The sequence below is a fragment of the Furipterus horrens genome, unplaced genomic scaffold (genome assembly GCF_987537825.1).
Source record: "Furipterus horrens unplaced genomic scaffold, mFurHor1.1.pri manual_scaffold_7, whole genome shotgun sequence".
In the NCBI taxonomy this organism is placed as follows: domain Eukaryota; kingdom Metazoa; phylum Chordata; class Mammalia; order Chiroptera; family Furipteridae; genus Furipterus; species Furipterus horrens.
The window spans coordinates 104,925,553-104,946,088 of NW_028327177.1; the positions used below are offsets into that span (position 1 = coordinate 104,925,553).

At 39.9% G+C, this 20,536-nt stretch overlaps 1 protein-coding gene across 1 annotated transcript in view; it reads left to right on the plus strand.

Annotated features, from left to right (window-relative positions):
• Positions 1-20,536, plus strand: part of SYN2 (synapsin II) — a 211,101-nt gene that overhangs the window by 140,691 nt on the left and 49,874 nt on the right. Inside the window, exons 2-4 of the mRNA XM_090284187.1 lie at positions 12,422-12,479; positions 13,920-14,011; positions 16,785-16,941. Of these exons, the coding sequence (XP_090140313.1) occupies positions 12,422-12,479; positions 13,920-14,011; positions 16,785-16,941 (307 nt within the window). The remainder of the gene's footprint in view (positions 1-12,421; positions 12,480-13,919; positions 14,012-16,784; positions 16,942-20,536) is intronic.

A 20,536-nucleotide genomic window follows, 5' to 3' on the forward strand; every position in this document is an offset into this window, starting at 1 on the left:
ACACAGGGATTGACAAAAGTAGGTTTACAGCTGTGAGCACATGAAACAGAATTTGTTCTTGTACTATTTGTTAATTATTGTATTATTTATTATGAACAACTGTAAACCTACTTTTGCCCACCTCTGTAAGTGAGAAATCAGTGGATAATACTAAAAATTGTTTCTATTTACCGTGACAAGTGAATGCATTTCACGCTAAGCTTTCAAAGGAAGGAGAAACCAGTGCAGGAGGGAGTACAGGGAAGATTTTATAAGGGAAGCCAAGCTGTTTTGGACCTTATTGAGGAGAGAGGTGATTTTTTTTCCTTTTTAAAAAAATATTACTTTTCAAGTGATCTTTAATAAGTGTTAGGATAAATACTGAGATAATTCATAAAATTTGTACTAGAAAAGAAAGTGAAAGACTTTCCATCAATTTTTTTCAGGCTAGAGTAACCTTGACAATAATTTGGATAAAAGCAATTAGAAAATGATTTTTGACCCATTTCACTTACAAATTTAGATGCAATCATTCTTCATAATATATTAACTAATGGAATCCAATTAGATATTAAAAAGAACATTATATGATAAAGTAAGATTTATCCCTGGATCCAAAGGCTGGAAGGAAAGTAGAAAATCTCTGACTGCTTGACAGTTGAATTCTCCGAAACATTTATTGTAGAGAAAATGCAAGCTTCACCAAAGCTCTTACTCCCTAACATGTTCTATGAAACCAGCATTATTATTCTTACACCAAACCATACAAAGACATCACAAGAAAAGAAAACTATAAACTAAAATCTCCAATAAAAATAAACACAACAATTTTAACAAATTGGATCCCATGATAAATAAAAAGGATCATACACAATGACCTAGTGGGATTTCATATAACATTTGAATATCAATCAATGCAATTCACCACATCAGCAAATGTGATAAGAAAAACAACATGATCTCAATAGATGTATAAAAAGCCTTTGAGATTGCTTAAGTGTATGTGTGTGCACATGCGCACGCATGCACTGAGAACTCTTGGCAAATTTCTAGTATACGATACAGTATTGTTGTCTATTGTCACCATGCTGTACATTAGATCTCCAAAACTCATTCATCTTGTAGAACTGAAACTTTGGATTCTTTGACCAACACTCCTCATTTATCCCTCCCTCAGTCCTCAGGAACCACTATTCTACTCTATTTTAGATTTACATATAAGTGAGATCTTGCAATATTTCTCTTCCTGTGTCTAGCTTATTTCACTCAGCATAATGCCCTCCAGCTTCATCCACATTGTTGCAGATGGTGGGATTCCCTTCTTTTCTTTAAGGCCGAATATTTCATTATATGTATATATGTGAATTTTCTTTACTTGTGTATCAACAGACATCTAGATTATTTCCATATTTTGGCTGCTGTGAGAAAGGGGTGGTTTCTAAGTGGACCAATGCACAGAGGCATTAGTTTGACAAGAGGTAGTTGGGAAAAAGCGTCTGAATGGAGATCAATGTAATATTACCATTCAGTCTGAATGGGAGCAGTAAGGGGTTTCTACATATGCTTCTTCAGGTTGTTCACAGCACAAGGGCATGGACTGAGGAGACAAGTGGGGGTGAAATACAGCCCCACATTCTGCTTGCCAAACCAACTACCCTGGTTCAGGAGTATGTCCACCTAGAGGAAGGTGTGTCTGTTTCTAATTCACATAAAAACTGCAGCAGGCTTGCAAGGGAAATCGTGGAAGATAAGTTTGAAATAAATGGTGGGGCCAGGTCATAGAGGACATTTCTTTTTTCTAGACTGCTGGATGGAAGTGTGCAGCTTTGATGAGAGTGGTGATTATGGCTATGATTTGTGACCCTACACTGGAGTTAAACAGATATTTTTAAATGCTAGGAACCCTATTTATCTGGCATAAAATAAATCTGTATCTTTTGAAAACTATATTTGCTTGATGTTTCTCCAAAACAAACTTTATAACTAACCCACTTTGCTCCAATATCAAATCAGCCTGATTTAATTTTATAAGCCAGTCATGGAAAGAGAATCTGTCCTGTGACTCCAAAGCATTATGTTCTGTAGCTCCACTATAATTATAGACAAATGCATCCAATCTTCCCATCATGTGTTCTTCTGAGATAAAGGATTCTTTTCTTTTCTGTATTTGATAATCTTATCTTGTGATAGTATATCATTTAATTATTCCCCAAAATAGAGACCTTCAGAAAATATGCTTAGAATAAGTGATTTGCTGTTCCCAACTGAAGTCACGGCTGGGGAGTTTACTCAGAAATTAGTCATTTTCAGAGCTTTGAGGTTACTGTTTTTCTTAAGGGGCCTCATCTGCCCTAAGGCTGTTGAAGCCATCCTGCGGAACACATGAGGGAATTTTATAGACTCTGGAGAACTAAATTGGTATCACCAGAGATCTACAAGCCTGGGACTCTATCAGATTGTGCATGGTTGCTCTCTCTGGTATTAAACTCCAAATGTCTAGCTATTTTTGATTCAATAACCCCATAAATATTTCCTGAACATCTATTATGTGTCAAACAATAGGACAGGTATTGGGAACACAAAAATGAATAGAGCACAGTCCCAATCTAAAGAAGTATATACAGCCTCTAAACTTGATCATCAGAAGCGCTGAATTTTAATTTTACTAGGTAGCTCTGCAAGCTACTAACTGCTACTGTTAAACAAGTCACTTAATTTATGAGCCTCATTTTCCTATAAAACTAGTAACACTGAGATGATGTTCATGTAAGGCGTGAAATATAGTAAGATTAATTTGGTTATCTGGGAAGCATGAGGCATATAGTCACTCAGTGTTCTCTTTCCCACGTCAAAACCTTCTGTTCCCTTTGGATCTTTACCTGTATAGACTGAAAAAGACTCATTATTTCAGAATTTTCTAAAATCAAAGCCTTTTCATTTTGTTCTGTTTTCCCCCCCTTTAGGTTGTTTCTACTTTTATCATGTCATTTGTGTGTAGGTAAATGGACCTGACACTCTCTATCACAAGTACAGTATAAAAGCACTAAGGCTTGTACTTGGTCGGAGTGAAAGAAACCTTTTGTGTTCTAATGATAACCAACATTTTTTTACCTTTCACTTTCTTGATCTTTTTGTTTTGTCTGTGACATCTCACAGGACTGATGTCTTAAGAAAACAATTTTCTGCCATTTAGGTTCCTTTACTGGATTGTAGTTGAACACTCATCATCCTCTGATAAGATCATTTCCCCTGAATGTTTTCTTACACTTAGTCACATTAAAACTCCTCTGCCACTTTTCTGCCCACGTCCACATCATCTTTCAGTTTATCCCTAATCAGCTTGGCATTTTAATCCCTGGAAGAGCAGAATGCCATCTGCAAACTTGGACATTTCCCCACACATTCTCTTCCAGATCGTTCATATGAATGTTAACTAAGACACCATGCAACTTGTTTTCTATCTAAGAAGTGCTTTAGTTGCGGAGCATTTGATTTAACAACTTAATCACTGAATTAATAAAATGAAGGACCAGCTACAGAATGTTGTCTTCATCCAGAAAAGTGTTCACTTTCTATTCTTTCTTTCTTATTCCTAAAACAACTATCCATAACAGACATTTCTTCTCCATGTACTGAAAGAAAGTTTTATGGTTCATTAACTATATAACAAGTCCAAATTTAAAGTAACCCCTTTTCCAATGTAAGATCCTACCTGACTATTTTAGGTCGCATTTATGTCACTGTTCCAGAACATCTAGAGTAGGGATCCTATACCACTTTCTATCATTTCGTTAAATACTATTTTAAAATAACACTATCATTTCCCAGCTATATTTTAAATTGTAGGCCTAGTCAATCAAATGATTAGTTGAATTGCAAGGTGAGTGCTATCCAATAGCTATTGGTTTACCATGTACAGTAAAACAGTAAGTCTTAAAGTCTAGTTTCTGCCCCAGCTTCTAAATGATGTTGAGCCCTGGTTCACTTTACATCAGTCTCTTCCATATTACAGACAAAACAGTCTCTCAGATCTAAGGTACATCTGATCATGCCGCCTCTGTGCTTAAAAAACTTTCAAAATATTTTTGGAGACAGTTGGAAGAACTTGAATACAGGCATAGCTCAGAAATATTGTGGGTTTGGGTCCAGGTCACTACAATGAAATGAATAGTGCAATAAAGCAAGTTGCACAAATTTTTAAGTTTTCCTGTGCATATGAATGTTGTTTACACTATATTATAGTCTATTAAGTGCCTAATAGCATTGTGTCTACAAAAACAACATACATATGTTAATTTTAAAATACTTTATTGATAAATAATACCAACCAACACCCAAGCCTTCATTTTGCTGGTGGAAAGTCTTGCCTTGATGTTGATAAAAAATGCAGTTATCTGCAAAGTGCAATAAAATGAAGTATGGCTGTATAGACTCAATAAAGATATTAAAATTTTAATTAATTAATTAATTAATTGTTTTTCAATTACAGTTGTCCCATTTTTCCCCCATTGCTCCCCCACACCCAGCCCACTCCTTCTCCCACAGTCATTCCCCACCCTGTTGTCCATGTCCATGAATCATTTATACATGTTCTTTGACTAGACCCTTCCCCTACTTATCTCCCTTCTCTCCTTCATTCAGATAACTGTTATTCTGTTCCTTGTTCAATTTTGTTCATTTGTTTGTGTTGTTCATTAGTCTCCTGTATCAGGTGATATCATATGGTATTTTCCTTTCATTGCCTGGCTTATTTCACTAAGCTTAATTCTCTCTAGTTCCATCCCTGTTGTCACAAATGGCAGGAGTTCCTTCTTTCTCTCTGCTGCATAGTATTCCATTGTGTAGATGTACCACAGTTTTTTAATCTACTCATCTACAGATGGGCACTTAGACTGTTTCCAGCACTTGGCTATTGTAAACAATGCTGCTGTGAACATAGGGGTGCATAAGTTCTTTTGAATTGGGGTTTCAAGGTTCTTTGGGTATAATCCTAGCAGTGGAATTGCTGGGTCAAAAAGCAGTTCCATTTTTAGTTTCTTGAGGAAATTCCAAACTGTTTTCCACAGTGGCTGCAGCAGTCTGCATTCCCACCAACAGTGCACTAGGTTCCCATTTCTCCACATCCTCGCCAGCACTTGTTGTTTGTTGATTTGTTGATGATGGCCATTCTGACAGGTGTAAAGTGGTGTCTCATTGTGGTTTTTATTTGCATCTCTCTGATGGCTAGTGACGTTGAACATTTTTTCATGTGTCTATGGACCCTCTGTGTATCTTCCTTGGAGAAGTGTTTGTTCAGGTCCTTTGCCCATTTTTAAATTGGGTTGTCTGTCTTCTTGGTGTTGAGATGTGTAAGTTCTTTATATATTTTGGAGATCAATCCCTTGTCTGAGGTATCATTGGCAAATATGTTTTCCCATATGGTTGGTTTCCTTTTCATCTTGCTGATGTTTTCTTTTGCTGAGCAGAAACTCTTTAGTTTGTTGTAGTCCCATTTGTTTATTTTTTCCTTTATTTCTCTTGCCTTAGGAGATGTATCCATGAAAATATTGTTACGTGAGATATCTGAAATTTTCCTGCCTATGTTTTCCTCTAGGACTTTTATGGTGTCACAGCTTACATTTAAGTCTTTGATCCATTTTGAGTTTATTCTCATCTGTGGTGTAAGTTGGTGTCTGGTGTCATTTTTTTGCACGTCCCTGTCTAGTTCTCCCAGCACCATTTGTTGAAGAGGCTCTTCTCACTCCATTTTATGCTCCTTCCCCCTTTGTTGAATATTAGTTGACCATATAGACCTGGGTTTATTTCTGGACTCTCTATTCTGTTCCATTGATCTGTATGTCTGCTCTTATTGCCAGTACCAGACTGTTTTGATCACAGTGGCTTTGTAGTATAGTTTGACATCTGGTAAAATTGTTAATTATTAGATAATAATTAATTATTAAAAAGTTATTACCTTTGGATTGGAAAATTCATAGAAAGATAGTAGATTGGAGGTTGTCAAGCACTGAAGGGAGAGAGGAAAGGGTTATTGCTTATTGGCTAGAGTTTCTGATTGGGATGATGAGAAAGTTTTGGAAATAATGATGATGGTTGCATTACATTATGAATGTACTTAATGCCACTGAATTGTACACTTAAAAATGGAAATTTTTGTTATATGTTTTGCCAAAATAAAAAATGTAAGTCATTATCAGTTAGAGATAACACTTAAAATTTTACAGAAGAAATGACATGTTATTTGGCACTCGCCTTAAAACACTCAAACAATAATCTCAGCAACAATAGTTGAGGATGATAGATGAAAAATATTGGCAAAATGATAATAGCCATTGAGCATAGACTTGTTCTATAATAAAATGTTCCTAAAAGTTTTTGGAGGCTATTAAGTCCCAGCTACTCAGCCAGAATTGTAGCCCTTTGCCAGTCTGCCTCTTCTGTTTCTCAGGAGACTCAGCTCTCACTGCTCACACCATAGTTCTCTCCCCTGCAGTCAGCTGTTCCGCTACCTTGCTCTTTGCTCTAACTTCCTCTGTGCCATTGCACACACCTTTCAGTTCTTCTTCTTCCTTCTTATTTGGCATCTTTCTACTCCTTTTTTAAAGCTCAGCCTTCTCCAGGCAGTGAGAATTCTCTCCTTTGGGTTACCACAGTCCCTTATTTGTACTCCTGCCACAGCTTATATACTGTGTATTAAAATCATTATTTATGCTCTGCTATCCACTAACCTGTGAGCTTCTTGAAGGTAGAGGAAACTTACTTTTCACTGTACATCTTTCTGAGCTATATGAAACTTTTGTTGTTGTTTTGGTTGTGTTGTAAATATTTTTAGAGAAAAAGGTGAAAATGTGAATACTATTTATAAATCCTCAGAGTTAAAGGGGACCTTAACAATTACCCATATGGATGTTGGTCTCTATTTCTAGACCATGCTTTCTCTACCTCGCAACTGCTAATGCATTTTTACATTTCCAGCACCTGCCACTGGGTGCTCAGTAAACTTTTGCTGACAAAACCACAGCTCCTTTTCTACAGAATGCAGAAAGCCAACTGTCTAAGCTTGGGGTGTGTGGACACACTTTTTAGAAGAAACCATTGATTTTCAGGCATGGCTTGTTGGAGCAGCAAATAAGCACCTGGAGCGATGACCCTGGGTCAGGAGAGTGGCTGTTCAGCTGGGACTACAGTCATGTCTCCAGTACACACACGTCTTGCCAGTGGGTGGCAGCAGACACTTGCAAATTCTCTTCAAGACCAAGCAGCCCTGATTTTACTCTTTGCATGTAGGATGGAAAATGGGTATCCTCTACTATTTCCTGACTTCTTGATACCTAAAGATGCATGGCTAAAAGACCAAGGCCTGAGTTAGAGATAGTGAGAGCCGGAGACTAAGTGCCTTGTTAAAGATAAATGTCCAGACCAGTGCTAAGTGTTGTATTTACTATGCTGTAGGTTCCAAAGCTCTAAGAAAACCTTCTCCTCCCTAAGTGCTTTCTGGAGCCTGCAAATGTATTCTTGGTGCTTTCATCTTCTAGCCTGAGGTTTTGATCCTTTTGCAAACCTCAGTCACCTAGAGAGGATTTACACTCTAGGCTCTTTTTAGGTCCTTTAGTTCCAGTTGGATGGTTGGCAATTAAGAATAAATTTTCATGTATGGAAGGACAGAGAAGAAAGAGCATAATACCCTAGGATGTGGACATGCAAGAACAGAGGAGAAGATTGCTGGGCCTGCAGAGACAGATTCAGCCCACTGAATCCTGACGGTGGCCTCTTCTGGTTTTCTACATTTGTACAGCCAAAACCATCACTCCTAACATCTCCAGTCAATAAGCAAGCTCTGATTGTGAACTTACTAAGTACACAGCTCGGTGAAAGAGTTGGAAATTTATACAGACAATGAATATATTTGTACAGGCCTTAGCTCAGAGCATATAATTGACAACAGGACATAGTCATTATTTAAAATCCAAAAGTTTTTGAAAATCCAGGGCTTGCTTATGGATGGCTGGTGGTCTGAGGTTGGAAGTAGAAGAGGGGTGTCAGATTATTAGACAATGAAGTTTAAAAAGTGGTATCAGATGATGACGCTATGAACCAAATATCAGCAGATAGGATGAAAGTTCAGAAGAGGAAGAAGTTACGTTGACTGTGGTAATAGTAAAACAGCAATAATACTTGGTACATAAATGTTTGTTGCATTTTCCTAATAGTGACTAGTATTTGCATAGCATTTCAGAGTTTCCAGCACTTTAATGTTGGTTATTCTCATCTGGCCTCCTCAAATCTTCGCTACAACCTGTGAATCAAGTATTATAAATTGAGGGTAAAATACTTAGAATAATGGTAGTATATAGTGAATATTTGCTATTACTATTAGCTCCATTTTATGTATCAGAAAACTGAGTCCCCAAGAGGCAGTTATATGCCCAAAATCACAGAGCTGAGAGGTGGTGGAACTAAGCTTGAACTCAGCTCCCCTGGCTCTTGTTTGTAGACCTTTCTCCATTATCCCATGTATAAAATCGGTATTTAAGCTGGGCTTGCCTAGGTTGAGCTAAGTTTGGAGGTGGCCTTAGTGGAGAAGTCTCTGAAATCATGCCACTTAGCCTCACGATCCCTATTTGGCAGATAGATGGGAATTGATGAGGGTGTTCAGTGCCTTGAGTAAGAAGAGTTAAATCTAGAAGCCTCTACTCATTTTAGCAATAAGGGGAGATGGCCCATCAAGGAAGCTCCAAGCCATTAAACTCACATACATCCTCAGCTGCTAGGCTTGTTAAGAAAATGTCACAATAGGGGGAAATTGACAACACAGGCACCCGGTATTTTTAGTCTCTGCTTCAAGGATGTATGTACCTCTTGGGTTCTGTTTAGGACTGAGCACAAGGGGGTGAATTTGGATTGATTTGACAAGACTGCCAGTCAAAAAATCCTTACTGAGCACTTTTTTTGTCCCCAGTTTATGCAAGGGACTGTGCATGTGGGATGGGGGTGAGGGGGAGTAAAGGAGGTGAAATAACTTTCTCAGACTTTCAAACACTGGAGAAGGTGCTATAATCTTTTTCATAGATGGAGGGCAGTGTGGAAGTATCAGTAAAAACTATAACTGTGTCTATTCCTTGCACTAGAAAGGCTGCAATGAATTATTTGTCCTTCTAATGTACAACATGGTGAGTCTAGTTAATAATACTCTATGTATACTTGAAATTTGCTGAGTAGAACTTAAGCATTTCCACCAAACACACATAAATAACTATGTGAGGTGATGGATGTGTTAATTAACCTGATTTTGGTAATTCCATTCACAAAGTATATGTATATCAAATCATCATGGGGAATACTTCAAATAGATGTAATTTTATTTGTCAATTATATTTCAGTAAAGCTGGAAAAAATAAAGTATTTATCTCATGGATATATTCTTAAATGTAAGCCATTGTAATACTGTTTGTAATAGCAAGACCCCCAAAAATGGAAACCTAAATGCTCACCAAAAAATATTGAATTATTGTGTGACCTTCAAATGAAATTTTGTACAACTATTAAGAAAGAGGTCCATCAATATATGCTGAAAGCATATCACTAAGATGTACTTTTAGGTTCAATAAGAATCAAAGTTCAAAAAAGAATAGTTTATGTAGCATGATGTTATATGCATATTTGAAGCATATATGTATACAGATTATACACACATTTCACCCCAATGGAAGGATATGCTTGCACTGATAATGGGGAGTATATGTGATAAGAGAGAAATGGAGAAGGAGAAACTTATTTTTCATTTTATCCTTTGATATACTTTTGATTGGTTTAACTATATAATCTTTTTTAAAATTTTAAGCCATTTGCCTAAGTTCACATAGCCAGGAAAGGGCACAGCTAGGGTTCCCACCAAACTGATTCAAGAACCCTTCTGGATTCCAGAACACTGCCTCCAAACAGTGCTCTTAAGATCAGGAAGTACATGTGTTGCTTGCTTGTAAGCTACAAAATTTTTCATAAAAATACATGGAACCAAAACATCCAAAGGCCAGGAGCTAGGAGAATGTGCTCATTCTCCAGAGAGGGCTCTGTGCCCCATTCGCCTGCCATCTTGGCTCCTTTTTTATAAGATTGTGGCTCAGCCAAGAGAGGTCAGTGACCTGGAGCCAGGAAATACAGACTGATTTCTAACAGGACAAATTACCTTAAGGAAAAGGCATTAAGATAATTGGAGAGGTGGGGGTGGGGAGAAGGCATGAAAACAGTATCATTAGCCAGTTTGGTCAATGGGCAGGTGCAGGAAGTGGCAGATAAACCAAGCCAAAATTTATAAATATACTTTAATATTAGTGTTTAAAACCCACAAAATAAATGAGTGATTTAAAAAACCTGGCAGTATATATGCACCTAGATATAAACTCCTAGTTCTAAGCTTAATGCATGAACTTTTCTGTGATTTGGGTATATTATTTAACTGCTCTTGGGTTTCAGTTTCCCCACCAGTCAAATGGACAACAGTATCTGTCCTGGCTACTTTACAGAGTTGTAAAGAACAAATAAGGCAAGAAATGTAGTTTGAAAATGCAAGGCATTATATAGTATGAGAAGTTATTGTTAACATCTCTGAGACCTTAGCTTACAGAAGGAGACCTATTTTGAGATGGAAAATGGGAGGAAGCATCCAAAAGGCATTGCTGGTAACAAGGTAGCACACCTAACCAACACAGGAAAGGAACCTCATGGGTCATTTACTGTAGTTCCTCCTTTTTACAGTCATGTACAAAGACCTACAGAGTCCAAGATATGCAGAGCAATGATTGTGCCATGTATAGACTATTATTTAAACCCATAAATAAGATGGAACAGTAGCCAAAGGGACAGGATATACTACAGGCCTCTTGCCCTAGGGGCTTGCTGAGCTGTGAATGTTGAATGGGGTCCTAGAAGCAAACTTATGAAGTTTAGTAAGGAATTAGGGCAGAGGTGGGAGGATGGACTTCAGTGATTCAGCTCCAGGATGGCTGAGTGCCTCTGAGGAGCAATTCGAGGGCGGCCAGGGACTTGGATAGGACAAATGACAACTTCCTAGAACGGACTGTTCCAGAACCCAGAGATGAAAGGAAATAGCCTGGCCTCATTCTGGATAGGAAGTATTTGTAGTTGAACTAGTGCTTACAACATCAAGTTCCTTTTGAGCGGAAGAAGGAAAATGTGGGGTGGGGGTGGGGGGGAACCATGCAATACAGCACACATGACAGTCAGTTTCTGTCATGGTGTGAGTGAAGGTGGAGAGAATGAATCAACAGAGGGAGATAGTACTATGCAGTGCCAAGAGCATTAGACTCAGACTTGGGTGTGAATACTTGCTCTGTCACTAATTTGCCTTATGACCTTGAATATGCCATTTTCTTCCTCTGGATCTTGGTTTCCTCATATCAAAAATGAACACATTTCCCCCTGTCTCATAAGTTGTTAAGAGGTTAAATGAGATGTTCTCGAAAGCAACTAATACACAATTCCTAGAACATGATGCCCAGTATGTTAATTTAGTCCTTTAATTTGGAGAGGAACTTTTAGCAAATCTCCAGTGAAACATGCTAACTTGACATTTCAAACACTGGAAAAGCAAGCCCAACCTAGCTAACAGGTACAGTATGGAAAGGCCCTTTTTACAGGTGGAGAACCACCAACCTACCTGGGCAGATAATAAAAATCTTCTGGCAGGGAGGATAAATTAAGGACAAAGTAGGAATGGATATAAATATAACCATAACACAGTCTGCTTACATGAGGCTATAAAGCCATTAATGCATTATTGTGAGGTTCCTTCAAACCCATGACAAAAATGGGAAGATAATAAGTACTGTATAACATCCTGATTCGTTTTCTTGACTTCTCAGAAATATATGATGTTTGTGTTCAATTATAATTGCTTTCCTCAGCATCCTCCTCTTCTTTTTTTTCTGGTAGCCTCACATTCTTTTTGGAAGTATGGGTACGAAGAGGCAAAATAATAACAGTTTCTTTAAAAGTAAAATTCCAAAGGTGGAAACTAACTAGAAAATCAGAGTGAAATGGCAGATGAAGGAAGATCGGGAAACTAGAGAAGTTTGACTTTGTCTTTACCAGGAATAATATTAGGGAAATTTCTACTTTTAGACTTCTTTGGTAGCCAAAAGACCAAAGATGTTATAAAATTACAAAACCTGAGAGTCAAAAGGTTCTTTGATTTATTTTTTAGGTGAGCAAGTTGAGCATAGAAGGAGAGAAAGTGGTTTGCCTGAGGTTCTCAATCTTGGTGGTTCAACTGCAAAGTTAGGCTCTAACCCTAATGCACCTCTCTTGACTGTCATTCTGGGGTTCAGTCTGCTGTAGTCTTAACTTTGTAATAGTGAATTTCTGACCTGAAACACTTGTACAAAACTGATTTGTGGGTGTTTTTGTTTTTTTTTTCTTTTTCCAGGGCTAAGTGCTTTCGGGGCAAAAAAGTCCTTGGAGATTATGATATCAAAGTGGAACAGGTAATCAGCCTGAAGCCCAGAGCTGCATTTGCATCATCATCTGTCCTCCTTGGCATTCAAGAGTGAACCATCTAGTTCTGCTAAGTGGAGTACAGTGTATCTCACCGGGTTCCAGGCTATCTCCTCAACCCCACCCTTCTCCCAGGACTTTTCTCTCTATGAGACACAGCCCTGAAGGCTGTATCTTTCCATTTCCCTGACTTTCTATCATGGCTCTGGTATCCATAGAGAGGCAAGCAGTGTGACTCTTAGGGTCCTTATCCAGTCCAGGGTTCTCAGGCTGAGAAAAACTTTAGTGGAGTGTCTTCCCAGGACGCTGGCCACAGCTCTGAGTTATTGGTGGTATGGTATTCCTAGGTACATGTTTGCCATTCAGGAATGCATCCTCAAGTGGTGACTACTCTGGGCTTGAGGCTACACTTCAGAGAGAACTTAGAAAAGAACACTTCCTTGTTTTAATGCAATGAAGTCCTGAAAGGCTCACTTTTTATCTTCCTCTATTTTTTGTTTCACAATAAATAGAAATTAGACCCATTTGGGTAGGGGGAAATATGCAGTTTAAACAATGCATTTATTTTAGGTAATAATAGAAGTTATCGTTCCTTACACAGTGTGTTATGATTTACAGAGTAGTTTCCTATCCATTATTACATTCAAATTTTTAAAAAATTGGTTTGAGAAAGAGAGGGAAACACGAATTTGTTGTGCTACTTATTTACACATTCACTGGTTGACTCTTGTATGTGCCCTGACTGGGGGGTTGAACTCCCAACCTTGGCATATGGGGATGAGGTTCTAACCAACTGAGTTACCTGGCCCAGGGCTGCATTCGGTTCTTAAAATAAGTTGTTAGATAGACAGAGTTGATTTAAAATTTTTTCCCATTTTATACATGGGAGTATCATTCCCTCCAGAGAATATAAGTAACTTGCCTGATGTCTTATGCAGCTAGTTGGGGGTAAAGCAGAACAAAAACCCACTTGCCTAATCTAAAACTTAGTGCTTTTATGTTGAAACTAATAAAGGGCATGTTGTTCTCAGAGAGGCAGCACCAAGGATGTTGGTGGGCTGGGGAGTCTGAAGACCTGAGTTTTGCTTTTGTCACATAGCAGTATGTTTTTCATTTTGTTTTGTTTTGTTTTGTTTTTGTCTAGAAAAGTCACTTAACTGCTCCTTATCTCTGTTTCTTCTGCTTCATAGAGTTGCTATGAGTTAAATGAGATCAGTTTGTAAAACTGCTTTGAAAACTGAAAATAAAATGTTTGGAGGTAGGGATGTTGTTGCTGCTGCTGCTGCTGATGCTGATGCTGCCATGTGAGGACTTGGCAAAGTCAAGATTGTTGACTTATTCCCTTACTATAATTTTTATTTACTTTCTTTACCATAGTAAAAAACACATAACATGAAATTACCTTCCTAATCCTTACTGTTATTTTCCAGGCAGAATTTTCAGAGCTCAACCTGGTGGCCCATGCAGATGGGACCTATGCTGTGGATATGCAGGTACTCCGGAATGGCACAAAAGTTGTACGGTAAGGTCCTTTGTGTCTTCAGGGTTACTGTTACTCTCTCCAAGTTACAGTCTCTGGCTTGCAGAGGCAGTTTCAAAGTCAAATGTTGAAGTGGGATAATAGTGCTATGTATAGCGTGCAGAACTTAATGATATGCACAAGAAGGCAGAGAAAACCAGCTCCCGCCTCAGGGAACTCTTGTTCCAATGGTAGAGAAAGCTTCATGGACTGAGAGCTTACTTAAAGGTAACTAAATTTTCGTCAGGGGTTCCAGAACTCTAGCCCCACTTCAACCAGTGCAGCTCTGTGCTTTTATCTCTGCATATACTTTCCTGGAAATCGGGATTTCATTGCTTTAAAAAAAAGTCCAAGCCTGGCTTGTGTGGCTCAGCAGGGTGGGCATTGTCCTGCAGACTGAGAGGCCACCAGTTAGGTTCGGTCAAGGCGCATGCCTGGATTGTAGGCTGGGTCCCCAGTTGGGGCATGTGAGGTGGCCAGTCAATGTTTCTCTCACACATAGATGTTTCTTTTCCTCTCTTTCTCCTTCCCTTTCACTCTCTCTAAAACTAAATTTAAAAATATTTTTAAAAAAGAAGTTGTATGGCTTTTTAAAAAAAGTTTGCAAACCTCTGATCTAATTTATTTTACATTGATTTGCTTAAATTCATTCAGTGGGTTGGTAGCAGAGCCCTGTGTTCTTTGTGAATTCTTTTACCTCCCCATCCTGTGTTCTTTCTGTATTCCTCATCCCTGGGAACTCATAACTATGACAGGAAAACCTAGAGTCAGAAGAGACATTGTGGGTGGAAGAAAGTTTTCAATTATAGAGCACTTACATGCCAGGTAGTAGGCTGGGCACGTACAGACATGATCAAATGTAATACAACAGTTCTGTGAGGGAGGGGATGAGAATTCCAGGTTGGAGGGAGTGATTTTCACAGTATTATTCTTACCAGGAAAGCTTGGTGTGGCTTCAGGTTTTCAGATATCAGAGTCTTGCTCCAGGAAGAGTCTTCACTTCACTCTCTTCCCCATCTCAATCTGAAGTACCCTGACACTGAAGCCTCCAGTATCTGATAGGAACAGGGTCGGTGACAGAAAAGGCAAAATTCAGGTATCTGGAACCTAACAATGGGAGCTTGTCCATCCTGAGTTCATCTATCTTGGAGACTACAGAGGAGGACAGAAAAAGAGGTGTTCATCCTTTAAGAGAGACAGTGGGTTCCTCTAGCTGCAGGTAGAGAACGAGTCATAGGGATGCATGCACACAACCGGGTGGTGACAGGGTGCTTGCAGGGATCTGACAAGAATAAGGCAGGCCCTTCCATGTGCCAGTGTAGGAACTCAACAGCTGACCACAAGTCTAAAGCCCAGTTCCTGTAACTAGGATATAAGGTTTGACCTTAGGCATACAGCGGGAGCCAGTTTCCCAGAACTAGGGTACTAGGAGGTCAGAGCAGCTCCAGCACTTGATGCCAAGTCTCCTGAGTAACTGAGGAGGGCTCCTTCCACTCTCACTTTAAAAGACTGATTTCTGAGCCTGGATGGGGCTGGAGCTGTAGGTGGGGGGGTTGGATGGGTGTCTGAGCAGAGAACCAGGTAGGTCATTGTATATGGTGTGAAACTGCTAAATCCTAGAGTCTTGATGGTGGATGTTGCCACAGAATTGAATCTCTAAGAAGATGAGGTTCCTTAGGAGTAAGGGTATGAAGACAGGGGCCCTGGTACTATGGATCAGCTGTGGCTAAGAGCTTTGCTGGCTAGAGGTGAGATGCAGGGAGCCTTCCCATGAATGGGAACATTCTGTACTCTCAGTGCTTCCTGTAGTTGTTGCTCAACCTCAGTTCTGCAAAAAAAATTTGTACCTCCCCCTGGTGTCCACTTTGGAAGAACAACATTGGGAAGTCTGGCATCTTGTCTCAGCCAGCCTGAACCCTTGCTCTCCTGGCGGCCTAATGAGGGCATTGCCTATTTAAAGGAGCAACTTTAAGGAGTCAAAACAGGACAGTGTCTGCTGGGACCCCCTTGAAACGCCAATTCTGGAGTCACAGGAGCTTCAGCTTTCATACTCACCCATAGTGACATGGAGAATTCTTGTTCACTTAAGGTGTGAGGATCTGTTTCTTCCTTCCTAAAGGCATTTGAACCTTAGAAAAAGGCAGTGTTTAACCCAGAGGAATAAGGGAATTACAGAAATATGTTTCTTAAACCCCCTTTGAGATGTGCCATATACAGTATTCCCTCACTTATCGCGGGTATTACGTTCTAGACACACACACACACCCCGCCCGCAGGTGAAAATCCACGAAGTAGGAACCTTATGTTTATTTTAGTATTTATATATATTTTAAGGCTTTATAAACCCTTCCCACACACTTATAAACCATTCCCAGTCCCTTATTAACCTTTCCCACTCCCTTATTCTTTTCCACACTTTCATAAACACAACTTATGTTCTTAAACATATTCTACACTCTTAAACCTATGTAACTTTAACAACATACATATACAGTACTGCAAAATCCCGCAATATAGCGAAAAATCCGCGATAAATAATTAAATATGATATTTTTTAAAATCCCACGATGCAGTGAGGCCGCAATAAGTGAACCACAATATAAAGAGGGACTACTGTATCTCTTTCTAGACCATAAAAAAGAAGAAGAAAATAAGGGGCTTGGACCAGGTGGCCCTTAAGACCTCTTCTCTGTTTTGGGCTTTGGAAATGTGAGGCAAGGTGATGTATGACTTGAGGTGCTGGTTGATGGCAAACTTACCTCTATGTTCTTACCAGGTCCTTCCGGCCAGACTTTGTGCTCATTCGGCAGCACGCATTTGGCATGGCGGAGAATGAGGACTTCCGCCATCTGATCATTGGCATGCAGTATGCAGGCCTCCCCAGCATCAACTCACTTGAATCTATTTACAACTTCTGTGACAAGCCATGGGTGGTAAGTGGGGTCTCCTTCCCCCCAGGTAAAAAGGTAGACCCATGTCTTATATTTCCCAGTCCCCCAGGAGGGACCACTGGTAAACAACATGCAGTAGGCACTGGCTGAGAGGATGTGGGAGGGACTTCACCTGGGACATGGGAAGGGCAAGCTCTCACAAGAGAACGATATCATCACGGGATGGAGTACCTTTGCTGCAAAGTGGGCCTTTGGCTTCAAAACAAAGTCACACCAAGATTCTGTGTAGAAGTCCTTTCAAGTCTGTGGGCTCTACCCTCATCCATAGGATGCAACTATAAAAATACCTGTTTCTTGCTCTTGAATGGTCTATCTATTGGAAAGGCCTGAGGCCAGTGGGGACCAAGGGGATGGTCCATCTCAGAGAGGTGTTAGTGACAGAGTCTTACCAAGTGTTTTAACAACCTCATACTCAGATTTATCCACAAACATATGAGTAAGACACTTATATAAGCTGGAAGTGCCCTTGGAAATCATTAGATCTCTGCCCTTCATGGTAGATATATGAAAATTTAAAAGGAAAGCAAGGGATATAAAACTGCTTGCTATATGGTACCAACATCTGAAATTTTCCTGTTTTAATTTTATTTAATCCTCCCAATAACTTTACAAGGATGATATTATTATCATTATTATCACTTTTTACAGTAATATGAGATTCAGAAAAGATTAACTTACCAAAGTTATACAGCCAGGATTTCTCTAGATTACACTGCCACTCATATAAATTAAGTTATCATGTGAGGAAGAAGGTAGTGTTCTCTTCCTTGGCCAGTCTGGAACTCTAGGAGGCAGTGGAAACTTCTGAGCAGAGATAAAGAGTGGGGCTAAGAGGGAGAGTGATGTTTGATGGCTGCTGGGGTGCTCTGGCCTCCACTCTGACAGCTGAAGCAACCCAGGTGCAATAGCTCTGCTGCTCCAGACTGGTACTCTCAGAAGGAAACACCTGCCTCTAATCACATCCTCCTCCTCTTGTTTTCCAAAAATCAAATTTCAGCCATTACACACTGTCTTGCCAAGAGTCATGGCACTAGCAACTGATTTTGAAGTTTCTTCACCCCAAGCCTCTCCACCACTCAGGGGGCTTGAGGGGATGTTTGTTTGTTTGTTTTTTAACCAAAGAGATCCATTGTGTCTGCTCTTGATCTTTTTTTCACACCTAAACTCATAGTTTTCTTGTTCCTTTGAAAGAGAGACCCAACAGTATAAGAGAAAGAGTCAGAAGACCTGGGAACTGCTGTGGTTGAGAAGGAAGGCTGGGTTCCCAACTTCCACTTGGTCAACCTTTCCCTCTGTGTAGCCGAAGGCATCTGGAATCCTAAAGTTTTATAGAAACCAGCTAAAGGGTTCTGTGATTTCAGTGCATTGCTACTCGCAGAAGAGCACATACGAGGCCTTCACCAACCTTCTTTTTGGGGGGCCTCCCCTTTCTCCTTAGTCATATGACGCTCCCTACTGCACATATGCCCTCATCCTTCTGCCAGTCCCTTCAATACCTGTTAGAAGTTGGCTCCCTCATTGCCACATAGGGAATTCGGCTATTATCGGCTTTTTCTGGGTGATTTCACTTATCAGCCTTCTGACTAAACACCTTTCTGTGCCATGGTTTCTTTGTCTGTAAACTAGGAATAATAGTACCTGTCATCAGTTTCTTGGTCTGATTGTTAAGGGTTCCCTGCAACCTCTTATAGAAACTGGTTCCCTGCTTTATGTTTTAAAACTGTGCCAGAAGCCAGGGAGGGGAGGATCAGAGAGCCTAGGGCTTCGCCCCTCCTGGGATCTGGGATCTGGTGAGGGTTCACATTCTCACCCATTCACAACCCCAACACATTGCCTTTGGCATTGCATCACAACAGCAGAGCTCCCTGGCTACACACTAAGTGATCCCTTCATTTTTACTAAGCAGCTGCCACACTGATGGCATTTTATATTCTCATATTGTTCTCTGCCTGTTAATGGAAATGGACAAATTTGGTGACTGTGAGGAGAGGGGTCCCTCTGAGGTGATAACTTTGGTTCACATTTTCTAAATTTCTTTATTGTGGGTATGAGGAGAGGCCTCAGTTGGTTGGAAAATGCTCTACCTTATGTCATTGTGTCTCTGAGCACATCTGCATCTCATAAATTGGTCAGGGAAGCAGAAGTGGATCTATCAATGAAAGGAGCATTCCAGAGAAAGTAAGAACATCTCCATACCATACTGCTGCAAAAGTACCTGAAATCCCTGTCACTCTTTCTAAGTGTTTTTAGAGACAGATGCTCTAGAGTTGAATTAAATGTTTTATTTCCAGGAGCAATAAGGATAAATTATTAAATTCAGACTGATCTTAAAATCCCATTTCTTCCAAGAACTCTTTCCTGATTTATTGGATAAGTGGTTATAAGGAATATTATCTTCCTTTTTATTGCCAATACCATTACCCCCAGCTCCCAGATCCATTCTTTTGTCTATGCACAGAGAAAATAACCCTTATCAGATATTACATTTGTTTAATTGGTGACTGTATGCTTGTGATTTAATCTTAAGTTTACAAGGAGGCAAGAGTTAGATGTCAAGCCCAGCACCTTAAGCAGACAGGGACTGTTGGAGATAAGGTCAAGGATAGGGTGAGCTTTCAGGGACCCAACTAGTGCTTGGGAACTGGCTACTCTTTTAGTCTTGGCTGTTCCAGGACTCTGGGAGTTTGCCGTGGGCCTTCCTGGCATCAGTGTGGTGCCTGTGTAAGTCTCCCACATGTTGGGAAGATAGAGACTCACATGCCTTGATGCCATGCCAAGGCGTGGGCTACAGCAGGACAGAGGTTGTTAAGCAGAGCTGGCTGGGGTTGCTGAAGAGCCTTGGAAGCTCAGAAAGAGCAGGAGTCCAGCCAGACTGAGGTGGGCAGGCAGGGCTTAAAGATCAGATGAGGTGGTGGAGAGAATCAGAGAAGGCAGGAAAGGTATGGAGGTTGGTCTTGATAGTCAAAGCAAATCGAAGAGCCACAGAATGGTGAGGACAGCAGGGTGCAACAAAGAATGCATCAGGCAAGAAGAGACCTGGCGGCCCCAACTGCAGGCGTGGTCTGAGAGCCTAGGCTTTCCTTGGCTTCTCTAGCCTCACTCTCCTCATTTGTAGAATGAGATGTTCAGTCCAGAGCTCTCTAAAGTCTCTTTCAATAATAAAATCTTAGGGGCTTGAGAGTCCATGAATCATACTTTCGGTTCTGGTGGAAGCAATTAGAGATCTAGAGTCACCAACCCTGTGTTTTCTAAGGGAAGTGATCCAGAAATTTCAGTGTTTTCCAGCATTTTGAAAACAATTTAAAAAAAGATTATCTTAAAAGGACCACACCAGATGATCACTTAAACCTTAGTTTGATAATGGAGTTTAGGAGGAAATATAATAAACGATATTGTTTGTGGTAAAAAGTTTGAGGAACTGATCAATTCTCTGATTTTATATATGAAGAAAATGAGGCCTGGAAAAGAGAAATCATTTGCCAAAGGATACCTAGCAAGTTAGAGGCAGAACAAGAATCAAAAGACTCCTGTTTTCTAATAACCCAGTTCTGAGCTTCTACTACTCCAGCCACCTCTT